General features: G+C 40.6%; 2 protein-coding genes across 2 annotated transcripts; one reads left to right on the forward strand and one right to left on the reverse strand.

Moving 5' to 3' along the window:
* Positions 1-314: 314 nt before the first annotated feature.
* Positions 315-15627, reverse strand: ATPAF1 (ATP synthase mitochondrial F1 complex assembly factor 1). Its single transcript, XM_060231775.1, has 9 exons — positions 15331-15627; positions 14614-14722; positions 12398-12448; positions 10029-10091; positions 9096-9146; positions 7807-7854; positions 4898-4993; positions 2964-3071; positions 315-2085 (listed from the first exon to the last, which is right to left on the reverse strand). The coding sequence occupies exons 1-9, from the start codon at positions 15570-15572 to the stop codon at positions 1885-1887; spliced, it is 969 nt and encodes a 322-aa protein (XP_060087758.1). The 5' UTR covers positions 15573-15627; the 3' UTR covers positions 315-1884.
* LOC132567796 (heterogeneous nuclear ribonucleoprotein A3-like) lies at positions 10561-12208 on the forward strand (the record flags this gene model as incomplete). The annotated part of the gene is given in 3 exon segments (XM_060233480.1): positions 10561-11263; positions 11266-11538; positions 12183-12208. Coding segments are annotated over 3 exon segments (1002 nt in total), but the record flags the coding sequence as incomplete, so codon positions are not given.
* Positions 15628-16454: the final 827 nt, after the last annotated feature.

The following is a 16454-nucleotide window of genomic DNA, read 5'->3' on the forward strand; positions in this document are numbered from 1 at the left end:
AGCTATTCCCCACATGAGTGATACACAAAGGGGGAAGAGCATAATTTCAGCAGTCCCTTGCAATGCATCCTACATTGCTCCTGGAGATCCCTTGGAAGGATGGGGGATGCACTGCACCAAGACGAAGGAGGCAGGAAAGATGTAGTTTATGAGTAGAAGTCTGTTCATGGTTTTTAAGACCTTTCCCCTCTTTTTGTCAGGCTGTAACATTTAGTTGATGAATGTTAGATTGACCAGAAACCTTTTGATCAACTGAAGAGACACCTCCCCAGTTGTTTTTAATACAAATGCTCATGAAAGCTGCAGGTGGCAGGTGCCATCCTAAAAGATTTATTTCCCTTTGATACTGACACAAAAGGAAATGCCTCTTCAAAGACACTGCCTGCTGCATCTATATATGTGCATCATCTAAAAACAAACCATTTCCCCCCAAAGTTATTGTATTTATTCATAGACAAATACATGCATATTTAAATCAAACCATATATAATCAATAGAGTTAGATTTCTTTAAATTAAGTCTTCTCTTTTCTTACTCTTTTCACCCTTATTTTTCATTAAGGTACTGTAATACTTTGGTTTTCAAAGAAACAAAAATGAGAATTTAAGCAAGTTATTTCAAAGTACAAGACAGGATTATGTTTTGAATAACATATCTTTAAGACATAGAATTGAGATTTTCTTGGCAGAATGAGGACCAGACCATAGACTAAAGAACACTTGGAAACCAAGTGTATGATTCAAACTCACATATTCCCCAAACCAAAATAAAATGTTATTCTATGCTCTCCTTCTTGGACCAGAATAAGCATATTAATTATGAAAGGGATGGATCAAACATCTATTCCTTAGCCTGAGAAAGGAACCAATCTTGGGTTCATATGGATTTTCCCCCCTCTTCTCATTTAGTCCTCCACAGAGAGACAGTAGTATCTAACCTACAGAATACCAGAATGAACTGTTCCTGGAATTTCCTGAACCTAATACTTGTTCCCCTCTCATTTAGACTCTCAAATGCAAATCTGGGCCTGAGGAAATGAGAAATGGGACAGAAAAGAAAGAGCTCTAGCTAATTTTACAAATAAATGATGAGCTGATGTTCTCAAAATTGAGAATAGGCTATGAAGTCTTTCTTGTTTCAATGACAATTTGATTGTATCTCATAAGGGCACTTTAAAGGCTGAAAGCACTATATCACTATTAAGGAAGTCATCTGTTTACCACAATACGGCAGGCACTCTTAACTAAATTCTAATTTAAAAACAAAATATCGGTTCATGTTTTCAATTATGCATGATGCAAGAAGCTGGTAAAAACATGCATTTTGCACCTCCTCTCTACTGGACATTTTAAAAAAAATAATTTTACCTTTCTAGATAGGGTAAGGAACTGTCCCTTTTCTTATGTTGTAAAGTGTCACATATATTGATTATGTTAGACAAATAATAATCAAAAAATACAGCATGTGTAAAAACTCATCATCTCTTTCAATTGACAGGAGTCCCTCTCAGCTCACTGTCTCCTTCTCTTGTTGTTGCTATATGGACAGGAGATATCTAGAACCTTCACAAAAGTGGAAATTCAATTATCTGTGCAATTTCAAATACACAATGGACACTGATATATGCTAATGGCTGAATATTTTTTTCTTTCTCCACTTCTTCTGTCATTCAGAAATATGTTATAGGAGTGGCATATAAATTGGCCAGGTGAGGCTACCTATGTGCCCCCATTGGCCCCACAGCCTGAATAGCCCTCTTCGAGAGATAACATTCTTCTCCCCATCAGATTCCATGGATGACCCCTTTCACAACAGAGAAACGTCTGCACCAAGACACCCTCATGCGTCAATGTCTCTTACATCTGCTCAAGGCTATTGTACTCCTCAAGCAGTAGGCATTGGTGGGTCCTGCTGAGGTCTCAGTTCTTGCCCAAGCCTGCTCTGCTCAAGCTCAGTGATTACAGACATGTATTTAAACTGATCAGGCTGGTGGTTAAATGTTTCCACTAAATTGTAGGTCTCCTGTCGATCTGTTGCATAAAAGAGCTGCACCTGGCTGGCTAGGCACTGAGCTTCTGGCACATTCTGTGAATGTAAGCACACAATGCAAGTTGTCACAATAATTACACTTCATAATCCATTCAACTCCCCCCCCTCCATCATATTAGCTGTCTTTTAACTCTCTTTATTAAGGCAGAGCTTCAAGCTGAGCCACTGGTCCATTTTGACTCTCCTGTTCATGGTTTTGTTGAAGCTGGATTTAACGTCTACAAAGGTGACCCCTTGCCATGACCCCAGTACCAAAGCCATGAAGCTGAACTACCCACTTCTGTAGTATTGCTCTCTCAAGACTGAAAGCTCCCCTAGGTACAAAATAACTAAGATCACTAAAAAAACCTATCAAAGAGCATGGTTTAGTATTAATGGGGATATTATTCTTACCATGTCACGGAAAAATTAAAGGAGGGAAAATAGAACTGTAGCCATTTAACTCTGTACTAAATCTTGCATTTGTACTAGCAATCAATTTTCTCACTACAATGCAATACTTATGGCAATATCATTAACAACTTTTGTTGCCCAGAAAATGGATATGGCAACAAGGCACAAGTAAAATAAATGCTGTGAATTTCTATGATATTGCTCAGGCTGCCTCAAAGCAGCTACAATGGTGTGATGAGGTTAATTCTGAGCATATGGGAAAACTAATACAGCCCCTTTTTGTCCATTAAACGATCATAATATTAAAAGAGTTGTATTAATCAGCCCAAAGCCTGTCCAATGGCAAATGTTTGTCTTCCTAATCTCTACTATTACTTGGAACAGGAAATTGCTACAATTTCAGGCAAGTGTGACTGGATCATGAAACACTTGCAACAGCTTCTTTGAATTCCCTCCCCCCACACTGGTATTATTTGAGGGGGAGGGAGAAGAAAGCCATTAATGACTCAGCTTTTTTTTACCAGGAAACTAGAATCCATTTCTGCTGTCATCAGTACAATCCCCTTGTCCTCTTGAAGCTCAGGATAATGGTACAGGATCAGCTGGCTAGTTGCAGTTTCACCTTGGGTCTGCAGAAAATAAAGAGATGTCAAGTCCAAGGGCCACAGGAAGAACCCATATATGCTGAGTAGTTCATGACAATTTATTATTAAATAGTACACACAATATTCTCTGATCCTCTAATGAAGATCAAAAGAGGAATTTTAATAGAAGAAGCCAGATATTTCAAGACTGAGGTTGATGCATTAAGGATCTCCCCCATGTAAAGAGACACTCATAAGAGATAAACTGAGAAAATCCTAATACAGTCCTGTTCGTGGATGCAAAATACTATGCAGGCATTAAGAATATAAATGCAGTTACAGAGCAATTAGACAATAATGTAGAAACAACAGGAAAAATCTTTGTGCTGCTTCACTTTGCCTATGTGAAATGCTCAGGACAGACAGTGCACAATTTGTTTTCACTAGACAGGTAACACTAAATGCCTGTTTTCAGGGGAACAGAATTGTTCCTGTAAACTCCCAAATCAAACTTTCACCAGGGGAGAACACAATTTAAACTATCAGCCTCAAAAAATTTAGCACATTTAACACTGCTCATTAGATTTCTCATTACATACATGGTTTCACACTGCATAATCCACCTTGAGTCTCAGTAAGAAAGTCAGGCTATAAATAAATTCAGTCAATAAATAAAAATAAACAACTGCAGCATGACGTATATGCAGGTAGAAAGAACTCAAGAAAGCCCATCATCATCAACAAATATAAAACTGTAAGCAAAGACACCAACTTGAGGAACTATTGAAGGACAATTCAGTTTCTTCAGATTACCTAACTGAGTGAAGTTTCATCAGACCACTGTGGAAACTCAAGAGTACAGCATCCATTTTCCAACTTAAACTCTGTAACTCTCCATATTGTTAAAATATCCAAATTAGGTTCTGGAAAAATTAACACAGTAGCTTCCCAACTAAGACAATAATTACGAAGCCATTTGGAGAACAGAATCTCTAACTCAGGAGTGTCAAACATGCAGCCAGGGGGCCGTATCAGGCCCCCAAACAACTGGCTGTCATCTGCTTCCTTCTCTCTCTCTCTTGCTTCCTTCTATATCACAGCTTGCTTTGCAAGACTTGTAAAGACTCTTATTTTCTCCATTGGTTGAGGCTCTTCCCTTGGGGAGGAAGGGAGAGCTTGCTTTGCCAGGCTCTCTCAATTGCACAGCAGAGCTACTGAGCCAAGCCTCTCGTCCTTCTATTGGCTGAGGCTCCTCCCCCTCCTAGACCCCTGGGGAAGCAATGAAAGAGACAGAGCGTCCTTTGCCCAGTTCCCTGGATCTCATGGGAGAGATACAAAGAAAGCACCTTTAAGAACGAGTGAAGTGCTAATGTTTTAAGCATGGTTGAAGTTTTTTTTTTAAAAAAAAATTTAATTGTGTTTGCCTGTGTCCTTTATAAAGTTTATATCTCTGCTACCTAATCTTAAATAGGTACACATACGGCCCAGCACGACATGGCCCGGCCCAACAAGGTCTCGTTTATGCCAGATTTGGCCCTCATAACAAACTAGTTTGACACAGCTGCTCTAACTAGTATGGAGAACTGACAAGTTTTATGAATCCTTGGAAAAAGCATACACTGATGAGTGGCTTTATATGGAAATATCAGTGAACAAAATGCTAAGAAACATATGGAGGATAAAGACCATGGCTGAAAATAAAAAATTCTCCTTATGCCCCACTGTAAAAGGAATGATGTATTAATTATGCCCATGTGAAACAATAAATGGTCACATGTTTTATGGGATGTTTTGAAGGCCACAAAAATAGCAATTTCAGTATGAAATCTTAAGCCAATTACTGTAATCTATTTCCAAAGAAAATCACCTACCTGAATGTTTATGAGAGAACTGAAATGGAGTTCTGCTCCTGACCACTGGCCCACAAAAAATTCATAGCCTTCCTTCCTTGGTAATGCAAACAGAAACTGGTGGGTGGTGGGGAGTGACAAAAGATTTATTAACCAAGTTCAGTTTGGGATGAAATCAGAAAAATACAGCTTTCATGAAAGCACCTTTGCCATCACAAAAACACTGAATAAATTACAGAGACTGATTCTTTTTCAAAACACACCCCCTGTTTTGAAAGAGGTAGAGAGGTTCAAGTTTCTTTTGCTCATGGACTTTTATGAAAGAGAACTGATATTAATGCAGGAAGATCCCTAGTGCAGAATTCCTGGTCTGAAAATGCAGTGATTGACCTTAAATCTCACTGGCCTTTCTGAACTGCACCTCATGCAGTATGTTTGACAATCACAAAGAGTTTGAGATTGGATTGAACATAATCAAGTATTTACTGAATCTGTATTTTGATTTTCCTTCTAAAGCTTGGGCTGGCTTACTTGGAATCAGCCCATGTTATCCTCAAAAATCACTCTGTGAAGCTTAGGCTATGAGAGAGAATGCTGAGCCTGCAGGCCAAGTAGAATTTATATTCAGGGCTGCCTGGTCCAGTTTCACCATGCTATCCAACACACCTTATTAGCTCATGGGCAGAATGACTGGCTGGTTTCTGAAATGCCTAAGAGTAATCTTCAGCTAGAGATCAGGCAAGATTCTCAGTAGGGATGGGAATGAACCGGGAAAATCAAGGTTTGTTTCAATTTGTGGGGCCACATGAACAATGAACCTTCACAAACCTTCCTGTTTACCGAACTGGTTCATTTCGTGAAGTTCATTATGTGGTAGAACACCCCCTCCCCTGCAGGCTAGAGATGCCAATCTGGCAAGCAAGTCTCTAGCTGACTCACCTCTTCTTGCTCTTCAAGTCTGATGAGGACTGGATTTAGGGGGGCTGAGTTACAGCCCCCCCTCCAAAGCTGGTTCCCCCAAAAAAGCACTCTCTGGAGAAATCTCAGCTACAGGTTCAGGAGTGTGCTCAACAGCCCCCCTTCAAGCTAGAGACCTCCCTGGATTTATTGAGAGCAACTATCCATATCCATCCACTGGTAATGCCAATCTTAAACGACCCAGTAGTACGATTTCTGGATATTATTCAGGACAATATTGCTAGCTCCTCTTAATGGTAGCAGAAACAGATATTTACAAAATTTACACCCCTATCTTTCTACCCTCATCCAGACGAAGGTTGGCTGTTTAAAAATGTATATAATGAAATCATATCTTAAAAACCTTTACCCCCCCCCCCATTAAAACAAAACCTAAAATTCGCATTTAAAATATAAAACAATTAAAATATACCATACAAATAAGAGGTCACTGAGGGAACACCAAAACAAAAAATTGCCCTGCTGGCAGAAGACGGCAACAGAAGGGAACAGATCAGTCTCTCTGGGGACAGTGTTCCAGAGTTTTGAGAAGACCCTTTCCCAAGTTGCCAACTACCCTTGCTCTGGGGAGCAGGCACCAATTGTGCTTGCCTGGAGCTAAGAGGAAGGTGCTCAGTTCCATTGGACTGCCACTGGTAAGTCCTGTCAACTCAAAAGTAAGTGACCAAGAAATTCCAGCAGTGGAGAAGGATGGGCAGGCATATGTGACTGCACAAAAAACATGCCATTAGAGCAGGGGTGGCCAACAGTAGCTCTCCAGATGGTTTTTTTTGCCTACAACTCTCATCAGCCCCAGCCAGCATGGCCAATGGTTGGGGATGATGGGAGTTGTAGGCAAAAAACATCTGGAGAGCTACCGTTGGCCACCCCTGCATTAGAGGATAGCTCTAGAACAGGGGTATCAAACATGCAGTCCGGAGGCCGAATCAGGCCCCCAAACAACTGGCTATCATCTGCTTCCTTCTCCCTATATCTTGTTTTCTTCTGCATAACAGCTTGCTTTGCAAGGTTTGCTCAATTGCACAGCAGAGCTACTGAGCCAAGCCTTTCTTTCCTCTACTGGCTGAGGCTCCTCCCCTTCTTGGTCCCCTGGGGAAGGAAGGAGAGACCCACAGCTTCCTTTGCCCAGTTCCCTGCATCCCATGGGAGAAATGCAAAGAAAGCACCTTTAAGACCAACAAGTGCTAGTATTTTAAGCATGTTTTAAGTTTTTAAAAATATATATTTGTGTTTGTGTTCTTTATAAAGTTTATATCTCTGCTACCGAAGCTTAAATAGGTACACAAGCGGCCCAATCCAACATGGCTCAACCCGACATGGCCTGGCCTGGCCCAACAAGGTCTCATTTATGTCAGATCCAGCCCTCATAACAAATGAGTTCAACACTCCTGCTCTAGAACTTTCGCAGTCAGGTTTGTGTGCAGGTGCAAACCCATGTGTGAGACTACAAATTGACCACAAAGATATTTCTGTTATTCCTTAGTGTTCCTTGTGTACTGGGCTAAAGAACTGTTACGGCTGGAATGTAAGGATTCTTAGTAAGTGAGTACAGTGGCTGTATTTCATACCTAACATATGCAGTTGCAAACTTTTGTGCAACAGCCTATAAAATCTGTCAGCTGCTTTCATTATCAGGGTTTATGCAAACCTGCCTATTTATATTATTGTCTATTTTATTATTTTTAATTGTGTAACTTTAAATTAATAACTTTAACCTTGTGTTTTTTGCAGTATTTTATCTATGTTGGTCTTTGACCGTACAATAAATCTGATTTCATTTGAACCTAGCATACCCAGGTCAAAGTCTTTCCTAAACAATTTCACCCAAACCAACAACATTTGAACATCTGACTATTAATAATAAAGTTCCTACAATAGGAAAAGTGCAAGAAACAAAACGTATGCTGTAAGAATTGGATAGAAGATTTGTGTCTAGAAACATATCCACTTACAGATGGGCAGTGCTGAGCTCGCTTCCATATCAAATCAAAGGTCTTCCCCTTCAGAAAGGAAAGAAAAATAACAAGCAGTTCTAACCACAGTAAAATAATGGGCAGTGTCATAATTTAAAGAAAACATTTACATCCTGTCTTTCCTATCACTTGATATTGCTTATACCATAAATAATATACTAAAAACAGTAACAAGTTAAAAATCAGTATAAAAATAGAAAGCCCTATATCATTATGAAGAACTAATCTTCATAATGTTATATACTGGTGAAGGTCTAGAAAAAGACAGACTTGGGTTTTTTTGCCAGAGATTTACACAGACAGTACTGTACAAAGCACCAGACATGTGTCTTTCTAGACATAATTTCTTACATCTTCACTTATTTTATGGTTGGATAACTATAAAAGTATATAAAGGTCCATCTCCTCCCATACATTCTTGCTTAGGAACTGAGGTCACAGGGAGAGTCCCTTGTGAACATCCCATAGACCAAATAAGCTCGTCTGGTAGGTACGTGAAAGAGGGCCTTTTCAATGGAAGTCCCATGATTACAGAACAAACTCTCCAGGGAGGGGGACCTGCTCCCCCTCACTCCCAATCTTTAGAAGGCAGCTGAAGACATGAATTTGATTAATATTTCTGCCTATCAGCTGTTTTAAATTATTGATTTAATTACTGTTTTAATGTATTTTATATTTTGTGTTCTGTTATTATTTACACTATAAGCATTATTGATTTAATTACTGTTTTAATGTATTTTATATGTTGTGTTCTGTTATTATTTACACTATAAGCTGTATAAGATAGGAAGATGGCTTACAAATGTTTTAAAGAAATAAACATATATTGTATATTGTGCCAAATACAAATACCCTGGCCCAAATTCTATGTGTCACAACAATTTTTTTTTCATTTTTCTGAAAAGACCTAGTCCACATACACCAAGAAAAGCATCTGTAGACCAGGTCCTTCAATTCCATACAATGGAGAAGCTCTGCCCATAAGCAACTGCCAGTACTGGTAGCCTCTTCTGTCATTAAATTCAATACTAGGGAAAACAAACAGTGAAGCATCTGTTCTTAGGACATTACATTAAGTGTTTTGTCTATACCTGTCACTTCAGTTTACCTCAGTTACCAGTTCCATTGTTTGATTAGTTTTAAAAATACCCTCAATTAATTCAATTTAACAAAAGCACTTTATATCCTAGAGCAAAAATAAGCCTACTCAACAGATCTTTCAGCCCTAATCTCAGACATTCTCACTGTGGAGTATGAGCTACACTTACAGGAATAACAGCATAAACAGTGTCCTCTCCAGAAAAATATTGCTTCCATATCTGTATGAAAGAAAGGACTACATTAGCTTCAGAGACTATCATGGAACACAGAGGTAGCCTCAAGTGAATGCAATAATCATCATATTGTAATGGTCCCCACACTGCATGTATGTTTGGAAAGCACTGAATCATTTCTCTAAAGAAAAAAATGCATTTATTCCATGAATTTATAAAACATCTCTCCAGAGTTCTGTTGATGTTGTCTTGTGAATAAAAACACTACTACAAAATCATAAAACATAATCTATTGTCAACATAAAGGCAAAACAATCCAGGGATGCAACATCAGCACAAACCAACCACTGAACACCCTAAAATAGCTATAAAATAGAAGTCAGACTATGCATAGAAGATTGGGTAAAAAGAAATGTTTTCGGTCTGGTGCCCAAGAAACTAGGCTTCAGGCAAACCTCAAGGGGGAGGCATTCCAAACTTAAGTAAGGTCTTGACTGAGGCATTATTTAGTCTGATGATTGCCACATGCCAGTCACTCAGAAGAGCTCAGCACCACTTCACAAATTGCTGGTTTCTCACATGGTAACAATCTGTAGCTAACTGTGCTACGTGAAGCGTCGCACAAGTGTGGTTTCAGACAGCATGTATGTCAACTGAGCAAGCCAACTGGCACAGCAACTGCCTAATCCTGTAGCATGAGAAGACAGCTGTACCACACTTCATGCATAATGGTCAACATATTGATGTGCACCTGAGAGTGAATGCTGAGATTGATGAAGCAGCTTTGAGTGCTAGGTTATGAATGATATGGCACTCTGCTTACATTGGCTTTCACAAGATTCCACAAAATGAAAAGTTCTGTGAAGCAAAGGATTTACAACAAAGTCTAATCAAAATACATTTCTATCATTTGAGAAGTTTCTTTACCTGTTTTATTTCTTCAGGCTTCTTCTGTTTCACTATCTCAACATTAAGTATAGAATCAAGTGTCTACAACAAAAAACACAACAATAAAGCTCATTGTTAGTTGAGAAAAATCAGAAGGTTGCATTCTTCTTCATATACCTAGACCTGTCAGCTACAACACACAAGATTCACAAACATAGGTGGAAACTCAGTTTCAAATCCCCCATTTGCCAGGGAAACTTGTTGGATGATCTTAGGCCAGAAACACTCAGCCTAACCCACCCCAAAGGGTTACTGAGTGAATAAAATGGAGGAGAGAATGATATAGGCTGCTTTGGATCCTTACTGGGGGAAAAGGCAGCTCATAAATGAAGGAAAATAAATTCAGATGGGGAAAGCCAGTTTCAATAATAGGAGAAACAGGTGCAGTGAAGCAGAAGCAGCCTCCTAGTTCTACAGGTGCTGGTATGGAACAGCCTGTTATTCCTGCAATGAATTGGGGCATATCCGGAGTCAGTGCCCAAAATCTACCACTACTGTGGCATTTCACATGATGCCAGTGGGCCCTGGACCCACTTCTTCTGAATTGGACCCTGAATGTATTCCTCAGCATCACCGCAGGGAAGTGACTGTGGATGGGCATGATGTGATAGCCTGGCGAGACACTGGTTCCCTTTTGACTTCTGTACATCGTTCTCTTGTGGATCCAAAGTATTTCCTCCCAGGTGAAGGAAGGATGGTGCTGCGCATCAATGAAGCAGAAGGAGTTACTCTTCCAGTGGCCAGGATACCCATCCAGTATGAGGGTTGGACTGGAACATGGAAGGTCGCTGTGTATGAAAGCATGCCTGTGTCTATGTTTACAGGAGAGGATTTGGCAGAACATGTACTTAGAAGGCAGATGAAAGCAACTGAATCCGAACACTCTCTCAAAGTGGACTGGGAAGAGGAGAGAAAAGCTGCAGATTGCAAATATCTACAGAGACAGGGTTTTAAGAAACCAGAACAGATGAGAAAACTGTTTGTAGCTGGCCTGAGCTTTCAGACTACTGATGACAGTTTGAGGGAGCACTTTGAAACCTGGGGCATACTCACTGACTTTGTAGTAGTGAGAGATCCACAGACAAAACGTTCCTATGCGTTTGTGACCAATTCTTGCCAGGAAGAGGCAAATGCTGCACTGGCAGCTGCACCACATAAGGTGGATGGTTGGGTGGTGGGACTACAGAGAGCAGCTCCTAGGGAAGGTTTTGTGAAAATGGTGCCTACTTAAGTGGAAAGAAAATATTTGTAGGGGTAACTGGAGACCTGGAAGAATGTAAATTAAGGAACTATTCTGAAAAATATGGTCTGATCAAAAGCATACAAGTAATAGAAGATAGGCAAAGTGGGAAGAAAAGAGGGTTTGCTTTTGTGACAGTTGATGATTGTGAGATGTTTAACACAATTGTTTTGCAGAGGTACCACACCATAAATGGACATCACTGTGAAGTGAAACCACTTTCCAAGCAAGGAATGCAAGCCGCTACTGGTCAGAAGACTCTGTAGAGCTATCTGTTCTTGATTTACTGTTTATTGCTGTAATGTTTATGTCCGTCACTTAGTATCTTGAGGTATAATTAAGAAGAAGGCAGTACCCGTGGTATGTAGACCGCATCGATGGGGATCTAGATTGCCAGACCCCATGATATGGTCTAGCGGGGGGGGGGTGTCATGATCCTGAGCCTAGCGAAGCCTACAGGCCCCAGGGAAGCCTGCTTTAGAGTTACTGGGAAAACCCTACATCTCCCAGGATAACCTCTGTCCCTCTGATTGGGTAGCAAGGAGTTTGGAGGGAAACAGGCCCAGAGAGGGGTGGGTCCTGGGAAGAGAATATAAAGGCCAAGCCCAGGAAATGGGTGTTCTTTCCCTGGAAGGCTTAGCTGGAGTCAGGCTGTCGCCTGGAGAGCTGAAAGCAAGGGAGAGGCCCTTACCCAACGTGGGGGGGGGGGGGGGGGGGGCGCGTAAGTGTAGTATTAGAGTAGGGACGGTAGAGATAGACAAGTTAGGGCTTTTGTTTATTTTTCTTTCACTGTTTTTTGCACTTTGTTTATATTGCACTGATTTTAAAATAAACCTTTTTGTTGTTGCACACTTTTCCAGGTCTTCACACCTATTATTTGGCCTAAGCTACAGGAAGCCAGAAGGGCTTGGGAGGGGACTCTGGGCCTTCTCAGGGGAGACCCTTAACCCAGAGTGATGGCAGCAATTGGTAAGACCCCCCTGAGTCGTGACAGAAGCCAATGCCTGAACTGAAACTCGCCACATAGAGATACATACTATACCAGGAGCAAAACATCACAAGAACAAGATCAAAACCCAGCTTCTTAAACTGAAAATATTAACTTTACCTTATTTTTTGTGAATCCTCCTTTTGATGTTTTATTGCCCAAGGCATCTGCCTAAAATTGAACATTAATAGAGGTTTTAAAATTGCTACTAAATGCCATTATGACCTACTTGAAGACCAAACTTCTCAGCTGTTAGGATGATACACATATATTCTTGCTATGAAATAATGGTATTCTACTACAGTTTGGGCAAACACATCATGCAAGCCTTGGGGGCGGGGTGGAGGGCACAGAGATGCAGTAAAATGAGAGTGCGAGTTTCACGCAGTTTTTTCATCTCCTCTACACTGCATTGTTACTGGATGCATTACACTTTATTCCATTAGTCTGTAATTGCCAAACCCAGTTTTACTGCATTGTTTGTTGGATATACAAACAATATATTGGATATATTCCATTATATTCATCTCTATTATATTGTTTTTGTAATGTTGTAATCTGCCTAGAATCTCAAGAAAAAAGTAGACAACAAATAAAATAAATATATAAGACAGCACAATATATTCACTTATATTTGGATTTTTAATAAAACCCCCAAATTTTCATCATCCACAGAAATCAGTATTATTACCAGTATCCGCCAGGAGAGGAGTATGTAAAATGAACCTTAAGGTCTTAGTCAGGATTAAACAAAAATGAATTGAGTTTGCTTGATAAAGCGAACGCCTGCCTGAGAGTTCTATCCTCCTTGTTATGATGAGACTCCTCACTTGATGAATGGGGAGCTGTACTTGTTCTTCAAGCTGCAAAAGACTGGCTGATATACAGGGTTTTAGAGAGAACAAACAGAATCCTCTCTGCCTTCTGTGACTTATTCTTCCACTACACAGTACAAGGATATGGGCAATATATGTATTGTGGCTTGGTGGGGAAAGGAACTGTCATTTATAACACTGCAGTTAAGGCTTATTTATACAACCATTAACTTCACAACAATCACATCTGGGTGGGTAGCTGTGTCGGTCTGAATAAATGTGACAAAGTTAGAGTCCAATAGCACCTTTAAGATCAACAAAGTTTTATTCAGGCTGTAAGCCTTGTCAAACAGGATGGAATCAGACTTGTCTGCCTGCCTGCCTCTCTCTCTCTCTCTCTCTCTTTATATATATATATATATATGAGGTTGAACAGCAAATCAGCATACAAGCATATAATATAATGAAATGTTTTAACACATGCAAACAGAAATAACAAGTTTATAAGGTCATTATAGTTTAGATTCAATTTCAGGGGGGGGGAAACAGGCAAATAAACATCTCAGAGTGTTAAGAGTGATTATATGACCCTGTTGTCATGTCTCCTCTCAAGTGTGGAGGTGACTGATAGTACCTTTTTCTTAGCTGTGATGTTGGCGTTGTCTCCTCTGTTGCCAGACCAAAGGAGTGCATTACAAAATACCATTCTGGTTCATTGCACTACAGTTACAATCCTGCTATTCTAAATAAGAAATAAACTAAAATAAAGAGAATGTATAGCTTTTCTTGATGGGAATACAGATATAAGGACTGAATAAATTTAGCACATGTAGTGAGATAAAAAAAAAGAGCCCCATGGTGCAGAGTGGTAAAGCTGCAGTACTGCAGTCAGAGCCCTCTGCTCACAACCTGAGTTTGATCCCAGCAGAAACTGGTTCAGGTAGCTGGCTCCAGGTTGACTCAGCCTTCCATCCTTCCGAGGTCGGTAAAATGAGTACCCAGCTTGCTGGGGGGAAAGTGTAGATGACTGGGGAAGGCAATGGTAAACCACCTCGCAAAAAGTCTGCCGTGAAAACATTGTGAAAGCAATGTCACCCCAGAGTCTAAATGACTGGTGCTTGCACAGGGGACTACTTTTACCTTTGTGAGATAAAAATCCAGTATCCCTGTTGAGCCCTGGAGAGGTGTTTGTTCTATGTGTTGTAAAATGAAGGGCATTGCTGGCACTTAGTGGCATATGCGAGGTTACAAAATGAGCAAATGAATGAGCCTGAGATGTTGATGTTAGGTTCAGTGACTGTGTTGTCTGGGTGTATATGACAGCAAAGTTAGCATTTGGGTTTTGGTTTTACTGCAAATTTTTGGGTTTTGAATTGAGATACCAACATCAACTACAACATCTCTGGCTCACTCACTTGCTCATACCACATTAAACACAACAATTAGCAAGAAGCATTTTCTAATCCAGATTTCAAATTGTTAAAAAAAATCAGGTGAGTTAGATTTTAATATTGGCCTTGCCTTTTCCTCCATGAATCTGACAAATTCTGCTTGCTTTGAGTATCCCATTGGCTGCTTTTTCTCATCGCTCCTTCTCTCCATTCGAGTTGCAAAAATATCAGGATTAGATCTGAATCAAAGTTAGAACTGTTTATTGCTATTAAAAGTCACTGTTATTAATTTACATTTTATTCCCATCCTTTCCTAAAAGCCTGATGTGAACAACAGTCTCTCCTCATGACAATTTATTTCCAATATTAATACTGGAATGGAAACTAATTAAAAACTAATCTGCAGTACTAAAACCAGCTGAAGACAAACGTTAACACTGTGGTCATAACAAAAAAGGAGTGTCTATAGCGCGTTTTAATGTTTCTAGTCCCTAGAATGTATTGGGATTTTGGGACACAAGCTTCCGAAGGCTACAGTATATCTCATCCGATGTCATGAAAACTACTGCCTATTTCTGATGCACCAGAGAAATCTTGTAATCCTAAACCAAGTTATGGCCTTCCGAAACCACTGAATGTGGGAAGAGTGTAAAACGGCTACACCATTCGAATACCAGTGACTGCACGGAACAGGTGGAGCAAATGGCCTGAAGGAGAAAAGGACAGGGCTAGACTGGGGGCTGCAGGATTTCTGCCAAGCTTCCGCCTCTTCGAAACTGCCAGCGTGGAGCGGCTTCATGCGCTACCGGCGTCAGGAATTATTTCCCGCGCGCACACACCCCCTTACTTGCGCAGCTCCTGGATTTTGCGTTGATATTTTGCGTAGAAAGGATTCTCCTCCACAGCTCCGTCGCCTCCCATTCCCTGGACCCTCATCACCAGCGGCCGAGGTTGCGGGGGCAGCAGCATACCAAGAGGCCGAAGGGAGGCAAAGCGGCCCACTAAAACTCCTCGGGAAAGGCCGAGTACCGCCGCACCGCAAAGCTGCTGTATGTACCTTGCTGCCATACCTTTCCTGTCAGCCCACATCCACGGAGAGCAACACGTAACACCAGCCGCCTCTTCCTCATAGCCCAGCGCAAAGGTTCCGGCCGAAAAAGCACAACCGGAACTTTTTGAGGAGAGGTGATTTCATTTGCGCTGGCCAAGGGGGCGGGGGCGAGTGAGCATGGGCGCAGTAGGTCAGGGGGTTTGAATGCGCTTTGATCCAAGGGAATCTCTAGCAAGAATAGTCATGCAGCAAGGACATAAGAGACCCCTATTTTCAACGGATGTGATTGCAGCCTTACACGTAGCTCGTTCTGTGACACTTAAAACACAGAGTTTATGGCAGCCCACTGTAACTGTGGCGTTTAAATTGCTTGTTCAACCAACCGGTAGAACAACGCCCGAAATAAATCCGGGGTTAAATTAGCACGATAACTAGAAAGGAAAAAACGATCTTCATGAAAACGTTGTTTCTGCATAAAAATCCTGGCCTTTTTTTCGAAATAGAAATTATTGCAGTATAAGATCAAGAAATCGTAGCATTTAATAGTTGTGGTTTTTAAAGTTGCAGAAGTATTTTCAGTTCTATGGCTTATATATATGCAAATATTTAAGTAGACTGGTCTGCCTAAGAGAAATTTTCCCTCAGGTGTTGAAGCAATGAGTTTTCCTTAAAAGAGAGAAAATAAGATATATTAATAGCTAAATAGCCAAGAAGGTCCTTTGTGGAATCCCTATTCCTGGCTGGCCAATTTTTACAGAGTATCTAGATCAGGGGTGTTGAACTGTTTTGTTATGAGGGCCGGATCTGACATAAATGAGACCTTGTTGGGCTGGGTCATGTCAGGCTGGGCCATGTGTGTGTACCTATTTAAGATTAGGTAGCAGGGATATAAATTTTATAAAGAACACAAACATATATAT

The sequence above is a fragment of the Heteronotia binoei genome, chromosome 2, assembly GCF_032191835.1.
Source record: "Heteronotia binoei isolate CCM8104 ecotype False Entrance Well chromosome 2, APGP_CSIRO_Hbin_v1, whole genome shotgun sequence".
Classification (NCBI taxonomy): Eukaryota; Metazoa; Chordata; class Lepidosauria; order Squamata; family Gekkonidae; genus Heteronotia; species Heteronotia binoei.

Excerpts from the sequence above, each read along its gene's own strand:
- ATPAF1 (XM_060231775.1), bottom strand. The coding sequence starts at position 15,572 with ATGTGGGCTGACAGGAAAGGTATGGCAGCAAGGTACATACAGCAGCTT. Across the intron at positions 10,092-12,397 it reads GAGGATTCACAAAAAATAAG|ACACTTGATTCTATACTTAA; the intron begins GTAAAGTTAATA and ends TTTTTGTTGTAG. Across the intron at positions 2,086-2,963 it reads AAATGGATTCTAGTTTCCTG|AATGTGCCAGAAGCTCAGTG; the intron begins GTAAAAAAAAGC and ends TTACATTCACAG.